General features: G+C 46.8%; 1 protein-coding gene and 1 long non-coding RNA gene across 6 annotated transcripts in view; one reads left to right on the top strand and one right to left on the bottom strand.

Annotated features, from left to right (window-relative positions):
- Positions 1 to 4,969: 4,969 nt before the first annotated feature.
- Tpst1 (tyrosylprotein sulfotransferase 1) overlaps positions 4,970 to 21,021 on the bottom strand; it is a 67,156-nt gene continuing 51,104 nt past the window's right edge. For 2 of the 5 annotated variants that reach the window (XM_052168536.1, XM_052168537.1), the window contains exons 4-6: positions 12,577 to 12,627; positions 6,176 to 6,208; positions 4,970 to 5,497 (exon numbers count right to left, since the gene is read on the bottom strand). In XM_052168536.1, the coding sequence (XP_052024496.1) occupies positions 6,191 to 6,208; positions 12,577 to 12,627 (69 nt within the window). In that variant the 3' untranslated portion in view covers positions 4,970 to 5,497; positions 6,176 to 6,190. Of the gene's footprint in view, positions 5,498 to 6,175; positions 6,209 to 10,227; positions 10,260 to 12,576; positions 12,628 to 21,021 lie in introns of those variants that run through there. The other 3 variants (XM_052168539.1, XM_052168538.1, XM_052168540.1) reach the window with 3 other exon arrangements.
- On the top strand, positions 14,431 to 17,662 carry LOC127673023 (uncharacterized). Its single transcript, XR_007975061.1, has 4 exons — positions 14,431 to 14,608; positions 14,889 to 15,000; positions 16,065 to 16,176; positions 17,409 to 17,662. It is a non-coding gene; the product is annotated as an uncharacterized LOC127673023 (long non-coding RNA).

Here is a 21,021-nt window from a genome sequence, read left to right on the forward strand (position 1 = left end):
CCAAGATGAGTATGTGTGGTCAGCCAGATGTGGTTCGCTGGCCAACATTTACCACCCCTGGGGCACAAAAAGATATAAATCTCAGCCTCAGTGTAATTTCAAGCCAGCTCCATCTGAGTTATATAGATGAGCCTCTGCCTCATTCTGCATTCACATTTCAATTATCTAGTTGGGAAGGCTAAAAAAGGCCAAGTCTTGATGGCATCAATAATGCTAATCATTACTCAAAAGGATAGGTTAAGTAATAAGTCATTAGAAAATAAATATGTTGAGCTGGGTGGGTCCTCGGGTCTTGTATCCCAACATTTGAGGCAGGAGGATTAGGATTAGCAGTTCACGGTAGTCCTCAGCTATCTAGAAAATTCAGGGCTAGCCTAGGATACATGAGAGCATAACAAAGATAAGGAGAGAGAGAGAGAGAGAGAGAGAGAGAGAGAGAGAGAGAGAGAGAGAGAGAGAGAGAGAGAGAGAGAGAGGTATTATAGTTACATAGGCATGTCAATGTCATTATTCAAAACCACAGGGATGGGGTTCACCTGTAGGTTTAGGGAATTCAATCTTTTGGGTTCCCCCACCCCCTTTCATCCCATCCATGTTTTGGAACTGAAGAGATGGCTCAGCAGTTAAGAGCACTGACCACTCTTCCAGAAGATTGGGAATCAATTCCCAGCACCCACTTGGTGGCTTAAAACCCATCTGTTAACTCCAGTCCCAGGGGACCCGACACCCTCTTCTTGCCTCTGTAGGTGTCAGGCACTCGCATGGTACACAAACAGAGATGCAGGCAAAACACCCATACCCATAAATAAAAACTTTAAAAAACTGGTATTCATTTATAGTAGAGTCTCATGTAGCCCAGGATGGCTCTTCATGCTCTAATGCAGCCCAAAGTGACCTTAAACTCCTGATCCCCCTGCCACCAAGTCTGGAATACTGGTATTACAAGTGTGCATCACCACACCCAGCTTAATAATAATAATAATAATAATAACAATAATAACAATAATAATAATAACCCCGTTGCAGTGGAGATTTTGTAGATGACTTTCTCCTTGTTATTTTTTAAAAGGTTAAAAGATTTATATGTATGAATGTCTTGAGCACTTGTGCGTAAATGCTGCCTATTACTGGAAAAGTTGAGCAGAAAGCAGTGGACCCCCAGACCTGGTGTTACGTGGTAATGTGGGGTGCTGAGAACTGCACCCCAGTCCTTTGCAAAGGGAAACAAGTGTTCCAAATCACCAGGCCATAGCTCCAAACCCATTTTCTCTTTTAAAAATATGATTTCTCATGTATTTGAGGTCCAAGGACAACTCGTAGGATTCAGGTCTCTCCTCCCAGCATGTGGGTTCCTGGGACAGACCTCAAGCTGCCAGCCTTGACCACCACAGCCTTTACTTACCGGGTCCAAAGTAGACAGAGCTTTCGTTCCTTCATGATTCTTTCCCATGGCAAACCTTTTTCAGACTCTGCAGTCATTCCGTGTATAGCCAACAGAGGGCACTTTAGGCTTTTCCTATCAAAGCCAGACCACAAGGTCAGAATTCTACACGCTGTAACACCAAAACAGTGGCTTTGCTGTGGAAATCGGCCAACTCTAGATTCTCAGTAATAACACCTTTGGAGAGGATGAGACACACTTCTTCATTTTTCTAAGAAGATAGGGCCAGGTATGGCAGTGAACTCCTAAGACTTAGCACTTGGGAGGCTGAGGGAAGGGTTCAGAGTCATCCTTGGTTACACAGAGTTGGAGGCCAGGGTAAGTGGCCTGGGACCATCCCGAAAAACATATTAAACACAAGCCTTATAAAGTATTGTTCATACTTACATACATACACCATACATACGTACATACATACACACACCTACAAATTGAAAATAAATCATTGTCGGGCAGTGGTGGCGCGTACCTTTAATCCCAGCACTTGGGAGGCAGAGGCAGGTAGATTTCTGAGTTTGGGGCCAGCCTGGTCTACAGAGTGAGTTCCAGGACAGCCAGGGCTACACAGAGAAACTGTCTAAAAAAAAGAACGAACGAAAGGAAGAAAGAAAGAAAGAAAGAAAGAAAGAAAGAAAGAAAGAAAGAAAGAAAGAAAGAAAGAAAGAAAAACCTTTAAAGCCAAAAAGACTCAAAGCAACAACAAAAACCAAACCTGATTTTAAGGAAAAATGAACGCCCTGCCCAGGCGATTCCCTAGCAGCCTGTTTTTGGGAGTTAATATTAGAAGCCTCGTGACTGCTTGATCTAAGGGGTTACAAGCCGTCCTGAGGACAGTAATCTCTCTGCCTGGAGTTCTTAGGACTCAATCACGCCTGTGAAATGACTGAGCCCAGGGTGCTATTTAAAAAGTTCCCGTAAGTACCGATGATGAGGAAACGGAAACGCTCCCATGCAAAGATGGTGACTGGCAGGTAATGAATGAGCGGTCACCAACCGCTAATGAGTGAGTAGTGAGGGTCACTGGCAGGCCATTAAGACGCAGGCTTGGGGTCCAGGCCACCCGCATTTGCACCCCACCCCTGACACTCACTCAGTGGGCAAGTTTGCGTAAGATGTTTTACTTCCCTGAATTTATTCATGATCTTGACAAACGTAGGTCCCAGCACAGTGTCCATCCACTGAGCTACATTGTCCAGGCTCCAGCTCCAGGCAGAGCGGTTTGCCCTGGACCTGGATCTTAAGGAGCTCCTGGAGATCCTCCTCAGAATGGCTGCTTATCAGATTGCTGTATTTTTTTTTCCTCCTTGCATTCTTTATCGTCTTATTTTTAAAAAGAGATGTTAGGTTTTAAGTGTATGAGCGGTTTGCCTGTGGGTTTGTTTGTACACCGCGTGTGTGTTCTGTGAGAGGAGGCCAGAGGAGGGTGTCAGCTGGAGCCACCGTGAGGGTCCTGGGACCTGAACTTGGGTTCTGTACAAGAGAAGAAAGTACTCATAAGGAGTAGAGCCTTTCTCTGATCTCTTTGAGAAAGGGTCTCACGTAGCCGAAGCTGGCCTTGATACTCCTAGTTTAGCCTCCCAAGTGGATGGAACTACAGGCATGCCTTACCATGCCCAGTTACTGTGGTTCAGTTCATAGCCTAGCTTTGCCTGACTTCAATATGTACCCCAAGTTGGTCCCAGAAGTTGTAATCCTCCTGCCTCAGCTTCCCAGTTGCTTTATGCTTGGCTCTATCTGGCCACTTCAATTTTACTCTGGATACTTTCAATTCATTCTACAGGGCTTCATTTAATTCTATGAAATTCTAACTCTTCACAAACATAGGCATGTTTTAAAATGATTAAGGGCCCTTGGTAGGGTCAGGCAGGGAGATAGCCGCAAGTCTGAAGGCTGCCTAGTGAATTCCAGACCAGTCTGGGCTACAGAATAAAATCCTGTATGAAAACAAATAAATCATTGAGCCGGGCGGTGGTGACAGGAGCCATAAATTCCAATACTGGGGAGGTAGAGGCAGGCATGGTGGCTCACACCTAAAATCCTAGCAGAAGAGTTGCTACAATTTTGGGGCTAGCCTAAACTACATAGTTTAGTCTAGCTTGGGCTAAAAAATGAGACCCTGTCAGAAAGAAAGGAAAGAAAGAAAGAAAGAAAGAAAGAAAGAAAGAAAGAAAGAAAGAAAGAAAGAAAGAAAGAAAGAAAGAAAGAAAGAAAGAAAGAAAGAAAGAAAGAAAGAAAGAAAAGAAGGAAGGGAAAGAAAGGAAGGAAGAGAAAGAAAGAAAGAAAGAAAGAAGGAAGGAAGGAAGGAAGGAAGGAAGGAAGGAAGAAAGAAAGAAAGAAAGAAAGAAAGAAAGAAAGAAAGAAAGAAAGAAAGAAAGAAAGAAAGAAAAAAGATAAAAAGAGTATACTTAGGCCAGAAAAAAGATTTTGTGATTAGGGGTGAAGTAGGTGTATCAGTGGGGGTTCAGCGGTCACATAACATCCTGGGCTTTTGTCCAGCTGTGAGCGGGTTCTGCCCCCTAGGAACCCCTTTCATGGGGAAGCCTGTTGGCCAGGTCTCAGTAGGAACCGTCTGTGGTCTAAAGGGACACTACTGCAGTACAGCGGCTGAAGCAGCGACCAGTCTCTCATTACCTTCCTCCAGGGTGCACCTTTGAAGGTTAGACCCACGCCCGGCTCTGACCACTCTGCTTCCCGGGCAACTAGACCAGACATCCACTTTCCCTTGCCTTCCCTCCATAGGGACTATAAGCCGAAAAGCAGCTTTTCTTCTTCCTATGAAGTTTTTTCTCTCAACTATCTTGGTCACGGCAATGCGAAGGATACTAGCACAGGTGCCTAGCTTCAGTACAAGAGCTAAGGAGACTCTTCCAGAGAGACACTGGCCTTGCACAGACCTCAGGATAAAGAGGCAGCTACCAGGCTACCAGGCCAGCAGCGGGGAAGACGTTCTAGGGAGAGAAACAATGTACAGAGGCCTATGGAGGGATGAAGCCCTCCCTCCATCCCAGGGCTGGGTCGCAGTAAGAGTGAGCTCTACTCCCAGGAGAGGTAGGTGGTCAGGACCAGAGTGGGCCTGGTGGTCCTGCTTAGATTATCTACTGTAATGGTGTCTTCACAGGAAGTGAAGTCTTTGATTAGGACAGAGGAGCTGGAGGGTGAGTGGATAAGTTCAACAAATACTTGTCGGTAGGATCATGGCTTGCTGTGCAACCCATGAGGTTATGAGTTCGAATCCCTATTACTGTGTAAAAAAAGCCAGGCACGCTAGCTGTGTAAGCCTGTAACCCCCAATTCTGGAGAGGAAAGACAAGCAGATTCCTAGGGTGGGTGCATATGCATGCACGCGCACACGCACACAAACACACACGGGGTGGGGGAAGAAAGGGAATGAGAGTAAGGGAGATAACAGGGGAGGGACAGAGAGGGGAGGGTGCAGAGAGCAGCTATGCACAGCCCGCAGGAGTCCACGTCCTACCTTCTGACGCTTGTGCCTCTGAAAGACAGCACAAAAACCAAACCACCGAGTGCTTCTCATTTAAGCTTTTATTTTGAAAAATAAAATACAAAAGTCATTAGGTTGTAAATGTATACAGTAATTTCCAAACGTCTCTGAAACAATACAATGAATTATTTAAATAATTAAGGTATTTACTATTATCCACATCAATACATTTAAACAGGCACAAGTGTTCTACAAAACATCGGAACGTGTACAGAAAAATCTATTCATTCGGAATGAGACTGCCTGATTTTGTTAACAGAACGCCATCTTCAAACTCTTCTTTCCTTGAAATAAAAGACTGGAATCTGGGAAGGAAAGACAAGGACAAGAAACGCTGTGACTGAACTGTGTCCCTGCTGGGCATCTCCTCTTGAGGGCCATGCATGTTACCGGGCTCAAGAGCCATCATTTGGGGAGGCCCGGATGTGTGACGCCTCCCCCAGGGACAGGAGGCTGGCAGGGGAACAGGAGCAATGGGCACAGACACCCCTTCTCGCAGCAGACAGCAGTTCCCGAGATTTCTCTTCTGTAGACAACGCAGCAGTCATTCATTCCTAGGAAAACACACAGCACATGGTTACAGGCAGGGCTCAGAGCTGCCTCTCCTGAACCTCCCGCCTCAGTCCCTGCAGCCCAGGAGCACAAGGACAGACAACCACCTGCATAAGCCTCTGAGGGACAGGCATGAGGGGAGCAGTCTTCCATTTGTGATTTTTTTTTTCAGTACCTGCAAGTAAGATCAAGATACAAAGCAAGAGGGCTGCCACAGGCCCTTTCTAAGGATGGGGACAGTGACCGGCACCTGAAGCCACCACCAAAGTCCAGTGTCTAAAGCAACCATACTGACTGCTCATCATGTGACACGACCTTAACAAATGGGCTCTCTGGGATCTTTTTCCACCAGCACAGGTGTCTGGGCTCCGCAGTCTCTCGGGCTCTCGACCTAATGAGTCATAATCTTACAGCCCCCTTGCAAATGCTATCTCCACACTTTCTCTGTGCCGGACTCTCTGGGGAAGCCATGTTAGTGAGATCTTGCCATGGCCTCTGCTTACAAACTCTTCCTATTACAGATAGGGAAAGAGGCAACAAGCAGTTCGGTGCCAGGAAGCGGCAGAGCCGATGCCAACACAAGCTGCCTGAGGCCAGAAGTGTGCCCTCCATCTGGACACGTGGCTATCTCTGCTAGCCCACGTGGGAAATTCCACCCAGCAGCACCCGCCGGGCCTCACCTCACTTGTGGGAAGTTACTCCACTTGCTCTGTCTGTTGAAGGAACCAAGAGATATGTTAAAATCATTGGAGTTGCTCGGTTAGTAGTGACTGTTCTCACCAACACATCAGGTATGGCTAAAAGGACTGTAAGGGGTAACATTACATTTAAGGTTTAAACTTACAGTGATTGAGAAACAAAAATAAGATAAAATAAAATAAAGCCCCTAGAGCCCCTAGCTTGCATAGGCTGTGCTCTAGCAGCCAACTTCCTGTGCTCTAGCAGCCAACTTCCTGTGCTCCACCAGCCAACTTCCTGTGCTCCAGCAGCCAACTTCCTGTGCTCTAGCAGCCAACTTCCTGTGCTCCACCAGCCAACTTCCTGTGCTCCAGCAGCCAACTTCCTGTGCTCTAGCAGCCAACTTCCTGTGCTCTAGCAGCCAACTTCCTTTCCCCCCCAGACACTGAAGCCTCTTCTTAAAATTGACTGATCTTGTAATATCTGCAGTTCCAGCAAAGATGGTGGGTTATAAAACTGCTAATTTGTTTGTTTGGTTGGTTTTGCTTTTTTGAGACAGGGTTTCTCTCTCTAGCCCTGGGTGTCCTAGAACTCTGTAGACCAGGGTAACCTCAATCTCACGGAGATCTGCCTGGCTCTGCCTCCTGAGTGCTGGGATTAAAGGCACACGCCACCACCTCCTGATGACTAACTACTATTTCTGCTTTCATAATCAAACTCAAAGAGATGATGAAGACAACTGCAAGACATACACGATAAACTAAGACCCTGTCTACACATAGGCAGAATACATGCAATCTGTAGGTTCTGCCTCTATAAGCCCTGGGCTGGCAAGGCTGGGGCTGCATCTTGGGTGAGCTCTTAGGTACCAACATAGGCCCAGGCCTCTTCTTGTTAAAATATATGCATGGTCATGGTGAATGTCCAAGAGACTACACACTTCCAGGAGGACCTGCCCAGATAAACTCAGCCTGCAATGCTAGAAAGAAAGGAAGGAGAGGAGAGGGGAGGGGAGGGGAGGGGAGGACAGAGGAGAGCAGAGGAGAGGAGGGGAGAGGCGGGGAAGGGAGGGGAAAGGAGAGCTGAGCAGAGGAGAGTAGAGGACAGGAGAGGAGAGCAGAGGAGAGGGGAGGGCAGAGGAGAGCAGAGGAGAGGAAAGGAGGGGAGGGGAGAGGAGAGGAGAGGACAGGAGAGGAGAGGACAGGAGAGGAGAGCAGAGGAGAGGGGAGGGGAGGGCAGAGCAGAGGAGAGGAGAGCAGAGGAGAGGAGAGGAGGGCAGAGGACAGGAGAGGAGAGGAGAGGGGAGGGGAGGGCAGAGCAGAGGAGAGCAGAGGAGAAGAGAGCAGAGGAGGGGAGAGGAGAGGAGAGCAGAGGAGAGGAGAGGAGAGCACAGCAGAGGAGAGCAGAGGAGAGGAGAGCACAGCAGAGGAGAGCAGAGTAGAGGAGAGCAGAGGAGAGGAGAGCAGAGGAGAGCAGAGCAGAGGAGAGGAGAGCAGAGGAGAGCAGAGGAGAGGAGAGCAGAGGAGAGGAGAGCAGAGGAGAGCAGAGGAGAGCACAGCAGAGGAGAGGAGAGCAGAGGAGAGGAGAGCAGAGGAGAGGAGAGCAGAGCAGAGGAGAGGAGAGCAGAGGAGAGCAGAGCAGAGCAGAGGAGAACAGAGGAGAGGAGAGCAGAGGAGAGGAGAGCAGAGGAGAGCAGAGGAGAGCAGAGCAGAGGAGAACAGAGGAGAGGAGAGCAGAGGAGAGGAGAGCAGAGGAGAGCAGAGGAGAGGAGAGCAGAGGAGAGGAGAGCAGAGGAGAACAGAGGAGAGGAGAGCAGAGGAGAGGAGAGCAGAGGAGAGCAGAGCAGAGGAGAGCAGAGGAGAGCAGAGGAGAGGAGAGCAGAGCAGAGGAGAGCAGAGGAGAGGAGAGCAGAGGCGAGCAGAGCAGAGCAGAGCAGAGGAGAGCAGAGGAGGGGAGAGGAGGGGAGGGCAGAGGAGGGGAGGGGAGAGCAGAGCAGAGGAGAGGAGAGCAGAGGAGAGGAGAGCAGAGGAGAGGAGAGCAGAGGAGAGGAGAGCAGAGGAGAGGAGAGCAGAGGAGAGCAGAGCAGAGGAGAGCAGAGGAGGGGAGAGGAGGGGAGAGCAGAGGAGAGGAGAGGAGAGCAGAGGAGAGGAGTTAGGACACGGGGTCTCTGGGTGAGCTCATCCCCAGAAAGATCGATGCTGTGGCTGGATGTTTGAAACTCTGAACCAGCCCAGCCTCAATTCAAATTTGGGAGCTAAAGTTCAGGGAACTTTTGGCTACTGTGTCTACGAACAGAGAAGAGCGTGGGCTCTGAGTGCACAGGTGTCACCGGGACCCTCCCAGATCCGGCCTGGGGCCCTCTTCCTTAGTTCTGACTGACCTTGAACTCAACTATGTGGGAAGGGGTGGCCTTCCAGTGGTCCTCCTGCCCCTGCCTCCTGGTTCTGGGATTACAAGCGTGTGCTGCTGTGCCTAGCACATCTCTGTTTCATGCAGTTTTTCATGCAGTGACAGGGTCTCGTGCAGCCCCAGAGCCTTGGGCTCTCCATGCAGCTGAAGCCAACTTGGAACTTGACCCTTCTGCTTCTGATTCACAAGCACCAAGGCAACAAACATGCGCCCCTACTCAGATCCATCTCTTACTTAAACCATAATCGTGCATTTACGTTTTAATTTCTATGTCTATTTACATACTATGTGTATGCCTGGTATCTGAAGAAGGCAGAAGAGGGCATCAGATAACCCTAGAACTAGAGCTACAAGTAGTAAGGAGCCCCCGTGTGGGGGCTGGGAACTGAACAGGGGTCCTCTGGAAGAGCAGCCAGCGCATGCTACAACATGCACCTTCAAGATTTTATTTCTATTTTTTTTTTTTTTTTGATTTGCTTTTTTTGAGACAGGGTTTCTCTGTATACTCCTGGCTGTCCTGGAACTCACTCTGTAGACCAGGCTGGCCTCGAACTCAGAAATCCGCCTGCCTCTGCCTCCCAGAGTGCTGGGATTACAGGCGTGCGCCACCACCGCCCAGCTTATTTCTATTTTTTATTATGTGTATCTGTCTGTCTGTGTGTCTGTCTGCCTAAGAGTATATACACGTGAGTGTGATGACCCAAGAGGCCAGAAGACAGTGTCAGATACCCTGAGACTGAAGTTACAGCCACTGGAGGTCACCTGACATGGGTGCTGGAAATGGAACCAAGCTCCTGACAAGAGCAGCCAATAATGAGAATCACTAAGTCATCTGCCCAGCCCCTAAGACACAGTCTTTCATTTTCCAGTGTGCTATTTTATGAAATATTCAATATAGTTGGCACAGTAATTTGAAATGTTTATCAAGGCATTGTAAAAACCTTATTTACATATAAGACTTCTCTACAGTCAACACATGTGTGTTGTATTTAAAAAATAATTGTCCTACTGAAGGCTTATTTTTACTATTTCTTGGGGTTTTTTTTTTTTTTTGGTTTTGTTTTGTTTTGTTTTGTTGGATTTAGTTTTTTCAAGACAGGGTTTCTCTGTATAGCCCTGGCTATCCTGGCTGGCCTTGAACTGAGAAATCCACCTGCCTCTGCCTCCCAAGTTCTGGGATAACAGGCGTGCGCCACCACCGTCCGGTTTACTATTTCCTTATTTATGGTTCTTAAAGATTTTGTCTTTGGAGTTAATCTGTGAGTTTGAGGCCAGCCTGGTCTACATTATGAATTCCAGGACAGCTTGATCTCTACATGGTGATTTTCAGGATAACCAGAACTACAGAACAGAAAGACCTTGTCTCAAAAAACAAAAATAAAAACAAATTTTATTATTGGGCTGGAGAAGTCTCAGTGGTTAAGAGTATTTGTTGTCTTCCAGAGAACTCAGGCTTACTTCCCAGCGCCCACACGGTGGCCCACAACCGTTTACCCATTCCAGGGGACCTGACACACTCTTCTGGCCTCCTTGGGCATCAGACACACGTGCTCCACACACATACATGCAGGCAAAACATACATACACTTAAAGATAAAAATAATAGGGGTTGGGGATTTAGCTCAGTGGTAGAGCGCTTGCCTAGCAAGCGCAAGGCCCTAGGTTCGGTCCTCAGCTCTGTTAAAAAAAAAAAAAAAGATAAAAATAATAATTTAAAGTTTATTATTATTATTTTGAGACAGGGTTTCACTGTATAACACTGGCTGGACTGGAACTCACAATGTAGGACAAGCTGGCCTCGAACTCATAGACATCCACCTGCCTCTGCTTCCCAAGTGCTGGGGTTTTCAAGGGTGTGTCATCATGGCCAACTCTGGCACTCATTTTTTTTTTAATTATTTGCTTATTTATTTATTTTTGCGTGGATGGGTGCTGGTGTGAATGCTCTGGGGTGTGTGTGCACACAGTACACGTCTGTAAGTCTGAGGGCGCCTTCAGGAGTCACCTCATTTCTTCCACCTTTATGTGGGTTCCAGGAATCAAACTCAGCTTGTCAGGTTTCCTGACGATGCCTCTACCCACTAAGCCGTCTCACCAGCTCTAGCAGTATTTATTTATTTATTTATTTACTGTTTGTTTGTTTGTGTTTTTCTGGGGGTGTTTGTTTGTTTGTGATAGAGTCTGGCCCTGGAGCCCAGGCTGCCCTTGAACTTACAGTCTTCTTGCTTCTGTCTCCCCGGTGTTGGGAGAACAGGCCCGGGCCATTCTGCCCAGCTATGATAAGATGTAACACGTAAATACCCTCGAGTCAGGTGTGTAAGTTATCATTCTTTAAATCCATTACTGAAGACATCCTTTCCTCTCGAGGCCATGGGACATTCCTCTGGATGTCCTTGTTCCTGTCCACCCACTTCCTTCTCTACCTGGAGATGACTTGGTTGTGTGCCGAAGCACAGGGACACCTTCATTTCCCTCTCAAATCACCTTTCTTGGCTTCCTCAAGTTTCTCCTGTCTCTTGGCTTGTTTTCTGGCACCAAGTTCCACAGCTCTGAGTAACAGTCGATTTGGGAACGCAGCCAGGGCTCTGGGATATCACGTGCACTTTGAGCCTGGCCCTGCACTCCCCTCTATGCAAGAGTCAGAGTCTTGAGGTAGATCAGGAGTTCCTTGAGGAGACCTTTCCTTTCCCTCCGACTCCTGAGGACGGATCCCAGTTTCTCACTCATAACAGATCCTTGGTAAACAATGGTTGAAGCCATGAGGAGAATGGAGGAGTGTTAAAAATAGACTGCTAAGAATATGCCTGGAAAGTGCTTTAAACTCTCCAGTGCCAGCACTCAGTGTGGAGGCTGGGAACCGAGAGTACTCAGGTAGGGCAGAGCCTTCAAATCTGGTGGGAGACAGTGTCACTGAGCTCTGGAGGACAGAGCCTTCATCTGTGGTGGGAGACAGTGTCACTGAGCTCTGGAGGACACCCCGCTTGCTTCCTCCAGGCTTGTGGGCGACACAGCTCACACAAACAGGTAAGAGCATCTCCCCAGCGAGCGTAACTGAAACACTACAAGAAACTAAGCTCAGTATGGACAGTGGCACCCGCCCAGCAGGTGCTGGACAGCAGGGGCCCCCACTTCTTCTCCCAGCTGTTTGCAGGTGACAGGTGGTGACAGGACACTCTGGGCCACTTTGGGCACATCTGCAGTAACACTCTCTGCTTTTCTCCAGCTCGGGACACAAGAATGGAATATAAATGAGCCGAGACATTACAGCTGTAATTCTAAATTGGTTTCTGGTTTTGTTTTTCAGGCAGCGTTTTAGTCTGTAGGCCTGGCTGTCCTGGAACGTACTCTGTAGAACAGGCTGGCCTCAAACACACGGAGATTCACCTGCCTCTGCCTCCAAAGTGCTAGGATTAAAGGTGTGTATCACCACATCCAGTGCTTTAGGTTATTTTTAAAGCATAAGAACTACAAGCTTTGAACTCTCAGCAGCTGCTGACAGCCATGTGAGAACAGTTAATGCACCACAGATGTGAATATAATACAAATACCAACCGTGGCTGCACAGTCTTAATGTGGCTGCATACTTAATTCAGTGACAGGAGCTGGGCACTCTCCAGGCATCTCCTTATTTATATGTGAAATCCTTTGTGGCTGTGTATGACCTGCTATCAAAGCACTTCCCTGGCTTTGGAAGACCCTGGACCCTCTGTTCACAACAGTTCGCTACCAGGGCACATAGCTATCTTTTCCTATTTCCTGACTTTGTTTGTCTGTACACTGAGAGGGGTCTGACCTGGACCTCTGTGTTGCGTAGGCTAGCCCTTGGACTTGTGATTCCTTATCTCAGCTGATGGCTGACAGGATAGGCATAAACCACCACAGCTGGCTTTTATTTTCTCGTTTTCAGTTAAGTCCCTTTGTCTCTTCAAAAGCTTACTGTCTGGAAGAGCTAGCTCTTATGTAACAAGAGGAGGAAGGAGAAGCAGTACAGTACCTGGGGTTTTTCTTTCAGAAAGTCAGGTAGCTGAAATTCTCCTTTATAGACCTGGAAAGAACAGAGCAGGGGTGAGTTTATGGAATCAGGTGCAGCCTAGTGCACACGTGACCTCTGCAGCCACTGAGCTGCGGCACTCTTGGGCAGTCTGGAACGAGAGAGAGAAACCCGTCAGTTCAGGGGCAGTCGGAGAAACAGACCTTGGTGAGACCCCCACTCTCTCTGATCCCCCTGCAGCAACGGCTCAGTGCTCCTGTGCTGGCTGCCTAAGGAAGGGCGGGTGTGCCTGGGTAGAGAATCCAAATGAAAGTGTCAGTGCTCTTCCTAGTGACTGGGAGAAAGCTGGCCCTAGGCACGCTCTCCCGGGAGGGATGCACCGTGGTTAGGAGCAAGTTCCTCCTCCGCGCTGCCCATCACGTCTCCAGTTACAACCCTGGAGATGAGACAGCTTTACCAAGATCCTATTTAAGATGTAGTAGATGATCCTTAAAGGGACATCTAGTTAAAGTTCACAGATCTTGTTTGAGACGGGATCATCCCAGGCTGGCTTCAAATGCACTGTTTAGCTAACAATCACCTCAAATTTGTAATCCTCCTGCCTCCACTGTCCAGGTGCTGGGATTACAGGCACCCGTCACTATGTTCACCTTACACAGTCCTGGGACCAAATGCAGGACCCGCGGCATGCCAGTTCAGCTACGTCCCGGCCCACGCTCATAAAATTTTATAATAAAAAACATACTTAAAATATTACAAAAGATGTTTCTAGTTCACGTAGTAACTAAGAGATGATTTTTATTTTATTTTCTAGGGTTTTTGTTTGTTTGTTTAGTTTTTTTGTTCAAGGCAGGGTTTGTCTGTGTAGCCCTGTGTGTTCTGGACTCTGTGGACCAGGCCACCTATCTCTGCCTCCCGAGTACCAGTATGAAAGGTGTGGGCCACCACTGCTCTGCATTTTTTTTTAAGATTTATTTTTATTATTTTATATGTGAGTATTTTGCCTGTACATGTGTCTGTGCATCATATTCAGGCATGGTACTAAGGAGGTGGAGAGCCTTCACATGGGTGCTGGGAATTGAACCTGGGTCCTTTGCAACAATGACAAGGGCCACTTAACCACTGAGTCAACTATCCAGCCTCATTTTTTAAAAACTACACTATTTTAACTTTTAAAACCTTACTGAATATCTAACAATAAATGTAATAGAAGGGTCGGGGAGATTCAATACAGTAGTGATGGCTCCTTAAATTAGTCCCAATTAAGTTCCTAGCATCTCTTTTTGGAGAAGAACAGCAAAAAGTCTACTGTAAAACTTACATAGGAATGCCTAAGGCAAGGGCTGGAGAGACCATTCAGTTGTTTTCTACTCACGGGGATCTGAGTTCCATCTCCAGAACCTACATAAAAGGCGGGGTGTGGCTGAACATATTTGTGACCCGGGGCTAGGGAGACAGAGGCAGCAGGACCCAGAGACCACTGGCTGGCCAGCTGAGCCGAATTGGGGAGCTCCCGTTCCCAGAGAGGGACCCTGTTTTAAAAGACAAAATGGACACCTGAGGGACAGCACTTGTACATGCACACACACACACACACACAGAGAGAGAGAGAGAAAGAGAGAGGGAGAGGGAGAGAAAGAGAGAGAGACTGAGACTCACAGGTCTAAGAGTCAAAGAAATCATCAAAGGAAAAGCAAAGTGGGAGGGCACGCTGCACTCTGCAGTGAATCCTAATACATTAGTGCACTGCGTTTGATGGTTAACTTGCTGCACTCTGCAGTGAATCCTAATATAATAGTGCACTGCGTGTGGTGGTTAACGCGCTGCACTCTACAGTGAATCCTAATATAATAGTGCACTGCGTGTGGTGGTTAATGCGCTGCACTCTACAGTGTATCCTAATACAATAGTGCACTGCGTGTGGTGGTTAATGCGCTGCACTCTACAGTGAATCCTAATACATTAGTGCACTGCATGTGGTGGTTAACTCGCTGCACTCTGCAGTGTATCCTAATACAATAGTGCACTGCATGTGGTGGTTAATGAGCTGCACTCTGCAGTGAATCCTAATATAATAGTGCACTGCGTGTGGTGGTTAACGCACTGCACTCTACAGTGAATCCTAATATAATAGTGCACTGCGTGTGGTGGTTAATGCACTGCACTCTACAGTGTATCCTAATACAATAGTGCACTGCGTGTGGTGGTTAATGCGCTGCACTCTACAGTGTATCCTAATACATTAGTGCACTGCGTGTGGTGGTTAATGAGCTGCACTCTACAGTATATCCTAATACAATAGTGCACTGCGTGAGGTGGTTAATGCACTGCACTCTACAGTGTATCCTAATACAATAGTGCACTGCATGTGGTGGTTAACGCGCTGCACTCTGCAGTGTATCCTAATACATTAGTGCACTGCGTGTGGTGGTTAACACGCTGTACTCTACAGTGTATCCTAATACAATACTGCACTGCATGTGGTGGTTAATGCACTGCACTCTACAGTGTATCCTAATACAATAGTGCACTGCATGTGGTGGTTAATGCGCTGCACTCTGCAGTGTATCCTAATACAATAGTGCACTGCATGTGGTGGTTAATGCACTGCACTCTACAGTGTATCCTAATACAATAGTGCACTGTGTGTGGTGGTTAATGCGCTGCACTCTACAGTGTATCCTAATACAATAGTGCACTGCATGTGGTGGTTAATGCACTGCACTCTACAGTGTATCCTAATATAATAGTGCACTGCATGTGGTGGTTAACTCGCTGCACTCTACACTGTATCCTAATACAATAGTGCACTGCGTGTGGTGGTTAATGCGCTGCACTCTACAGTGTATCCTAATACAATAGTGCACTGCGTGTGGTGGTTAATGCGCTGCACTCTACAGTGAATCCTAATACATTAGTGCACTGCATGTGGTGGTTAACTCGCTGCACTCTGCAGTGTATCCTAATACAATAGTGCACTGCATGTGGTGGTTAATGAGCTGCACTCTGCAGTGAATCCTAATATAATAGTGCACTGCGTGTGGTGGTTAACGCACTGCACTCTACAGTGAATCCTAATATAATAGTGCACTGCGTGTGGTGGTTAACGCACTGCACTCTGCAGTGTATCCTAATACATTAGTGCACTGCGTGTGGTGGTTAATGCACTGCACTCTACAGTGAATCCTAATACATTAGTGCACTGCATGTGGTGGTTAACTCGCTGCACTCTACAGTGTATCCTAATACATTAGTGCACTGCGTGTGGTGGTTAATGAGCTGCACTCTACAGTGTATCCTAATACAATAGTGCACTGCGTGTGGTGGTTAATGCGCTGCACTCTACAGTGTATCCTAATACATTAGTGCACTGCATGTGGTGGTTAACTCGCTGCACTCTACAGTGAATCCTAATACAATAGTGCACTGCGTGTGGTGGTTAATGAGCTGCACTCTACAGTATATCCTAATACAATAGTGCACTGCGTGAGGTGGTTAATGCACTGCACTCTACAGTGTATCCTAATACAATAGTGCACTGCATGTGGTGGTTAACGCGCTGCACTCTGCAGTGTATCCTAATACATTAGTGCACTGCGTGTGGTGGTTAATGTGCTGCACTCTACAGTGTATCCTAATACAATACTGCACTGCATGTGGTGGTTAATGCACTGCACTCTACAGTGTATCCTAATACAATAGTGCACTGCATGTGGTGGTTAATGCGCTGCACTCTGCAGTGTATCCTAATACAATAGTGCACTGCATGTGGTGGTTAATGCACTGCACTCTACAGTGTATCCTAATACAATAGTGCACTGTGTGTGGTGGTTAATGCGCTGCACTCTACAGTGTATCCTAATACAATAGTGCACTGCATGTGGTGGTTAATGCACTGCACTCTACAGTGTATCCTAATATAATAGTGCACTGCATGTGGTGGTTAACTCGCTGCACTCTACACTGTATCCTAATACAATAGTGCACTGCGTGTGGTGGTTAATGCACTGCACTCTACACTGTATCCTAATACAATAGTGCACTGCGTGTGGTGGTTAATGCACTGCACTCTACAGTGAATCCTAATACAATAGTGCACTGTATGTGGTGGTTAACGCGCTGCACTCTGCAGTGTATCCTAATACATTAGTGCACTGCGTGTGGTGGTTAATGCACTGCACTCTACAGTGTATCCTAATACAATAGTGCACTGCGTGTGGTGGTTAATGCGCTGCACTCTACAGTGAATCCTAATACATTAGTGCACTGCATGTGGTGGTTAACTCGCTGCACTCTGCAGTGTATCCTAATACAATAGTGCACTGCATGTGGTGGTTAATGAGCTGCACTCTGCAGTGAATCCTAATATAATAGTGCACTGCGTGTGGTGGTTAACGCACTGCACTCTACAGTGAATCCTAATATAATAGTGCACTGCGTGTGGTGGTTAACGCACTGCACTCTGCAGTGTATCCTAATACATTAGTGCACTGCGTGTGGTGGTTAATGCACTGCACTCTACAGTGAATCCTAATACATTAGTGCACTGCATGTGGTGGTTAACTCGCTGCACTCTACAGTGTATCCTAATACATTAGTGCACTGCGTGTGGTGGTTAATGAGCTGCACTCTACAGTGTATCCTAATACAATAGTGCACTGCGTGTGGTGGTTAATGCGCTGCACTCTACAGTGTATCCTAATACATTAGTGCACTGCATGTGGTGGTTAACTCGCTGCACTCTACAGTGAATCCTAATACAATAGTGCACTGCGTGTGGTGGTTAATGAGCTGCACTCTACAGTATATCCTAATACAATAGTGCACTGCGTGAGGTGGTTAATGCACTGCACTCTACAGTGTATCCTAATACAATAGTGCACTGCATGTGGTGGTTAACGCGCTGCACTCTGCAGTGTATCCTAATACATTAGTGCACTGCGTGTGGTGGTTAATGTGCTGCACTCTACAGTGTATCCTAATACAATACTGCACTGCATGTGGTGGTTAATGCACTGCACTCTACAGTGTATCCTAATACAATAGTGCACTGCATGTGGTGGTTAATGCGCTGCACTCTGCAGTGTATCCTAATACAATAGTGCACTGCATGTGGTGGTTAATGCACTGCACTCTACAGTGTATCCTAATACAATAGTGCACTGTGTGTGGTGGTTAATGCGCTGCACTCTACAGTGTATCCTAATACAATAGTGCACTGCATGTGGTGGTTAATGCACTGCACTCTACAGTGTATCCTAATATAATAGTGCACTGCATGTGGTGGTTAACTCGCTGCACTCTACACTGTATCCTAATACAATAGTGCACTGCGTGTGGTGGTTAATGCACTGCACTCTACACTGTATCCTAATACAATAGTGCACTGCGTGTGGTGGTTAATGCACTGCACTCTACAGTGAATCCTAATACAATAGTGCACTGTATGTGGTGGTTAACGCGCTGCACTCTGCAGTGTATCCTAATACATTAGTGCACTGCGTGTGGTGGTTAATGCACTGCACTCTACAGTGTATCCTAATACAATAGTGCACTGCATGTGGTGGTTAATGCACTGCACTCTACAGTGTATCCTAATACAATAGTGCACTGCGTGTGGTGGTTAACTCGCTGCACTCTACAGTGTATCCTAATACAATAGTGCACTGCGTGTGGTGGTTAACTCGCTGCACTCTACAGTGTATCCTAATACAATAGTGCACTGCGTGTGGTGGTTAATGCGCTGCACTCTACAGTGTATCCTAATACATTAGTGCACTGCGTGTGGTGGTTAACTCGCTGCACTCTACAGTGAATCCTAATACAATAGTGCACTGCGTGTGGTGGTTAATGCACTGCACTCTACAGTGTATCCTAATACAATAGTGCACTGCGTGTGGTGGTTAACTCGCTGCACTCTGCAGTGTATCCTAATACAATAGTGCACTGTGTGTGGTGGTTAACTCGCTGCACTCTGCAGTGTATCCTAATACAATAGTGCACTGCGTGTGGTGGTTAATGCGCTGCACTCTACAGTGTATCCTAATACAATAGTGCACTGCATGTGGTGGTTAATGCACTGCACTCTACAGTGTATCCTAATACAATAGTGCACTGCGTGTGGTGGTTTAGACAAGAATGGCCTCCATAGGCTCATGTGTTTGAATACTTGAATACTTGGTTCCCAGTTGGTAGAACTGTGTGGGAGGGGCTAGGGGGTGTGGCCTTGTTGGAGGAGGTGTGTCACGGGGGGGGGGGGGGAGACTGAGGTTTTCCTAGTGAGCTCCCCCCTCTCTCTCTCTCTCTCTCTCTCTCCCCCTCTTCCTCTCTAACCCCTCCTGTTTGTGGACTGGGGAGTGAGCGCTCTTCTGCTGCTCCAGGCATGCCAACATGCCTGCTGCTATGCTGTTCCTTCGTGATGGACTCTAACCCTCTGAAGCCTTAAGCCCAATGAGCTGCTGTCTTTTATATCCTGCCTCGGTCATGGTGTTACAGCAATTGAAAAGCAGGTAATACAGTATGTATGCATGCACACAGACAGAGAGACGCGGGCAGATATGCATTCCTGCTGGACTGATTAAGCAGCTATGTAATTAGGACAGTACAGGTTGCCATAAGGGCATAGCAAGTAGTGAACCCTCACTTGCGGATTCAGCAGTTGTGTAGGACATGATCAGGATGGAGGAGTAAGCCAGGCACAGGGACGCACATCTATAACCCTAGCAATGAGTAAGCCAGGCACAGGGGTGCACATCTATAACCCTAGCCGTGGCAGGCAGAGGCAGGAGAATCTCTAAGTTTAAGGCCATTTCTGAGCTATACAGTGAATTCAAGGCTAGGCTAGCTGACACCCTGCTTCATCGAACGAACGAATGAACGAACGAACGAGCCTCTGAATGCGCAGGATGTGCTGGTGTATGCTTTTAACCTAAGCACCCGGGAAGTAGAAGCTCTCAAGCATGAGGTCAGCTTTGTCTACACAGCAAGTTACAGGCTAGCCAAGGATACACAGTGAGACCCTGTCTAAAAGAGGGGTGTGGATCATGGGTAGAGTGCTTGCCCAGAATGGGTGATATCCTAGCTTCAATCCCTGGGACACTGAATAACAACAACACATTACTAAACGTACTCAATGCATTTGGGTTGTACTCTGCAGTGAAAAAATATTAACTGCTAGACTACTAATGACACAAATGAATCTTAACACACAATCATCATGATATAGGGGTGTGTAGAGGTGAAACACCCTAAAAATATACTATCTTGATACGGCAGTTGTTATGAAGTATGATAACTTTGTGATATTTTATCAACAATGCTGGGCATACTTCTCTGAATATATACTTCAATAAAAATTTCAATAACCAATTTAACTCAGTGGTTTAATGTTAGAAAGTTATTGATTGTTGCTCGATGGACACCTGGTATCCAGCACTCAGGAGGCAGAGGAAGGAACAGAATAATTTTGAGTTTGAGGCCAGCTCAGCATACACAGAGACCTTATTTCTTTCTCCAAACAGACAAACAAACACATATACACCTGTTGTTTAAGTATACAAATGTTTGTTTCAACACAGTTTTCAATAGTTTCTTTTTTAAAAAAAATAATGTGATAAAGAATGGAAAAGTGGACTTTTAGAAAAAAGTTGGAAAGCTGCTGGGTTCAGAATTACTGGGACAAGAACCCATGGATATTGACTAGAGCCACCAGATAGCACCCACCCCAACAAAGAAATGTTCTAAATGATGGTTTGTTTGTTTTAGACAGAGTCCTAGACTAGATTCATTAAAGAGATTTATTTATTTATCTATTTATTTATTTATTTATTTATTTGTGTTTATGTGTATGTTTCTGTGTTCGTGTCTATCTGTGTTTGTGTCTAAACATGCTGCATGAGTAATGGTGCTCATAGAAGCCAAAAAGAGTGCCGAGGGTCCTGGAGCTGGAGTTATAAGCAATTTTGAGCTGCCTGGTGTGGGAGGGAAGAACAGAAAGAAAAGAACAACCAGGCACGAGAGCATGTGCTCCCCTTTAATCCCAGCACTTGGGAGGCTGAAGCAGGAGGAACTTTGGGAGTTTGAGGCCAGCCTGGTCTACACAGTGAGTTTCAGGACAGCCAGGTGCTACACAGAGAAACCCTATCTCAAAAAGAAGAAGAAGAGGAGGAGGAGGAGGGGGAGGAAGAGAAAGAGGAGGAGGAGGAGGAAGAAGAGGAGGAGGAGGAGGAAGAGGAGGAGGAGGAAGAGGAGGAGGAGGAGGAAGAGGAAGAAGAAGAAGAAGAAGAAGAAGAAGAAGAAGAAGAAGAAGAAGAAGAAGAAGAAGAAGAAGAAGAAGAAGAAGAAGAAGATGATGATTTAATATTAGAGAGCTCGGTGGCTTAAAGTATTAGCTGTCCAATTCCTAGGACCCACAGTGGCACAAGCTGACAACTACCTTTAACTCCAATT

Source organism: Apodemus sylvaticus, chromosome 22, assembly GCF_947179515.1.
Source record: "Apodemus sylvaticus chromosome 22, mApoSyl1.1, whole genome shotgun sequence".
Classification (NCBI taxonomy): Eukaryota; Metazoa; Chordata; class Mammalia; order Rodentia; family Muridae; genus Apodemus; species Apodemus sylvaticus.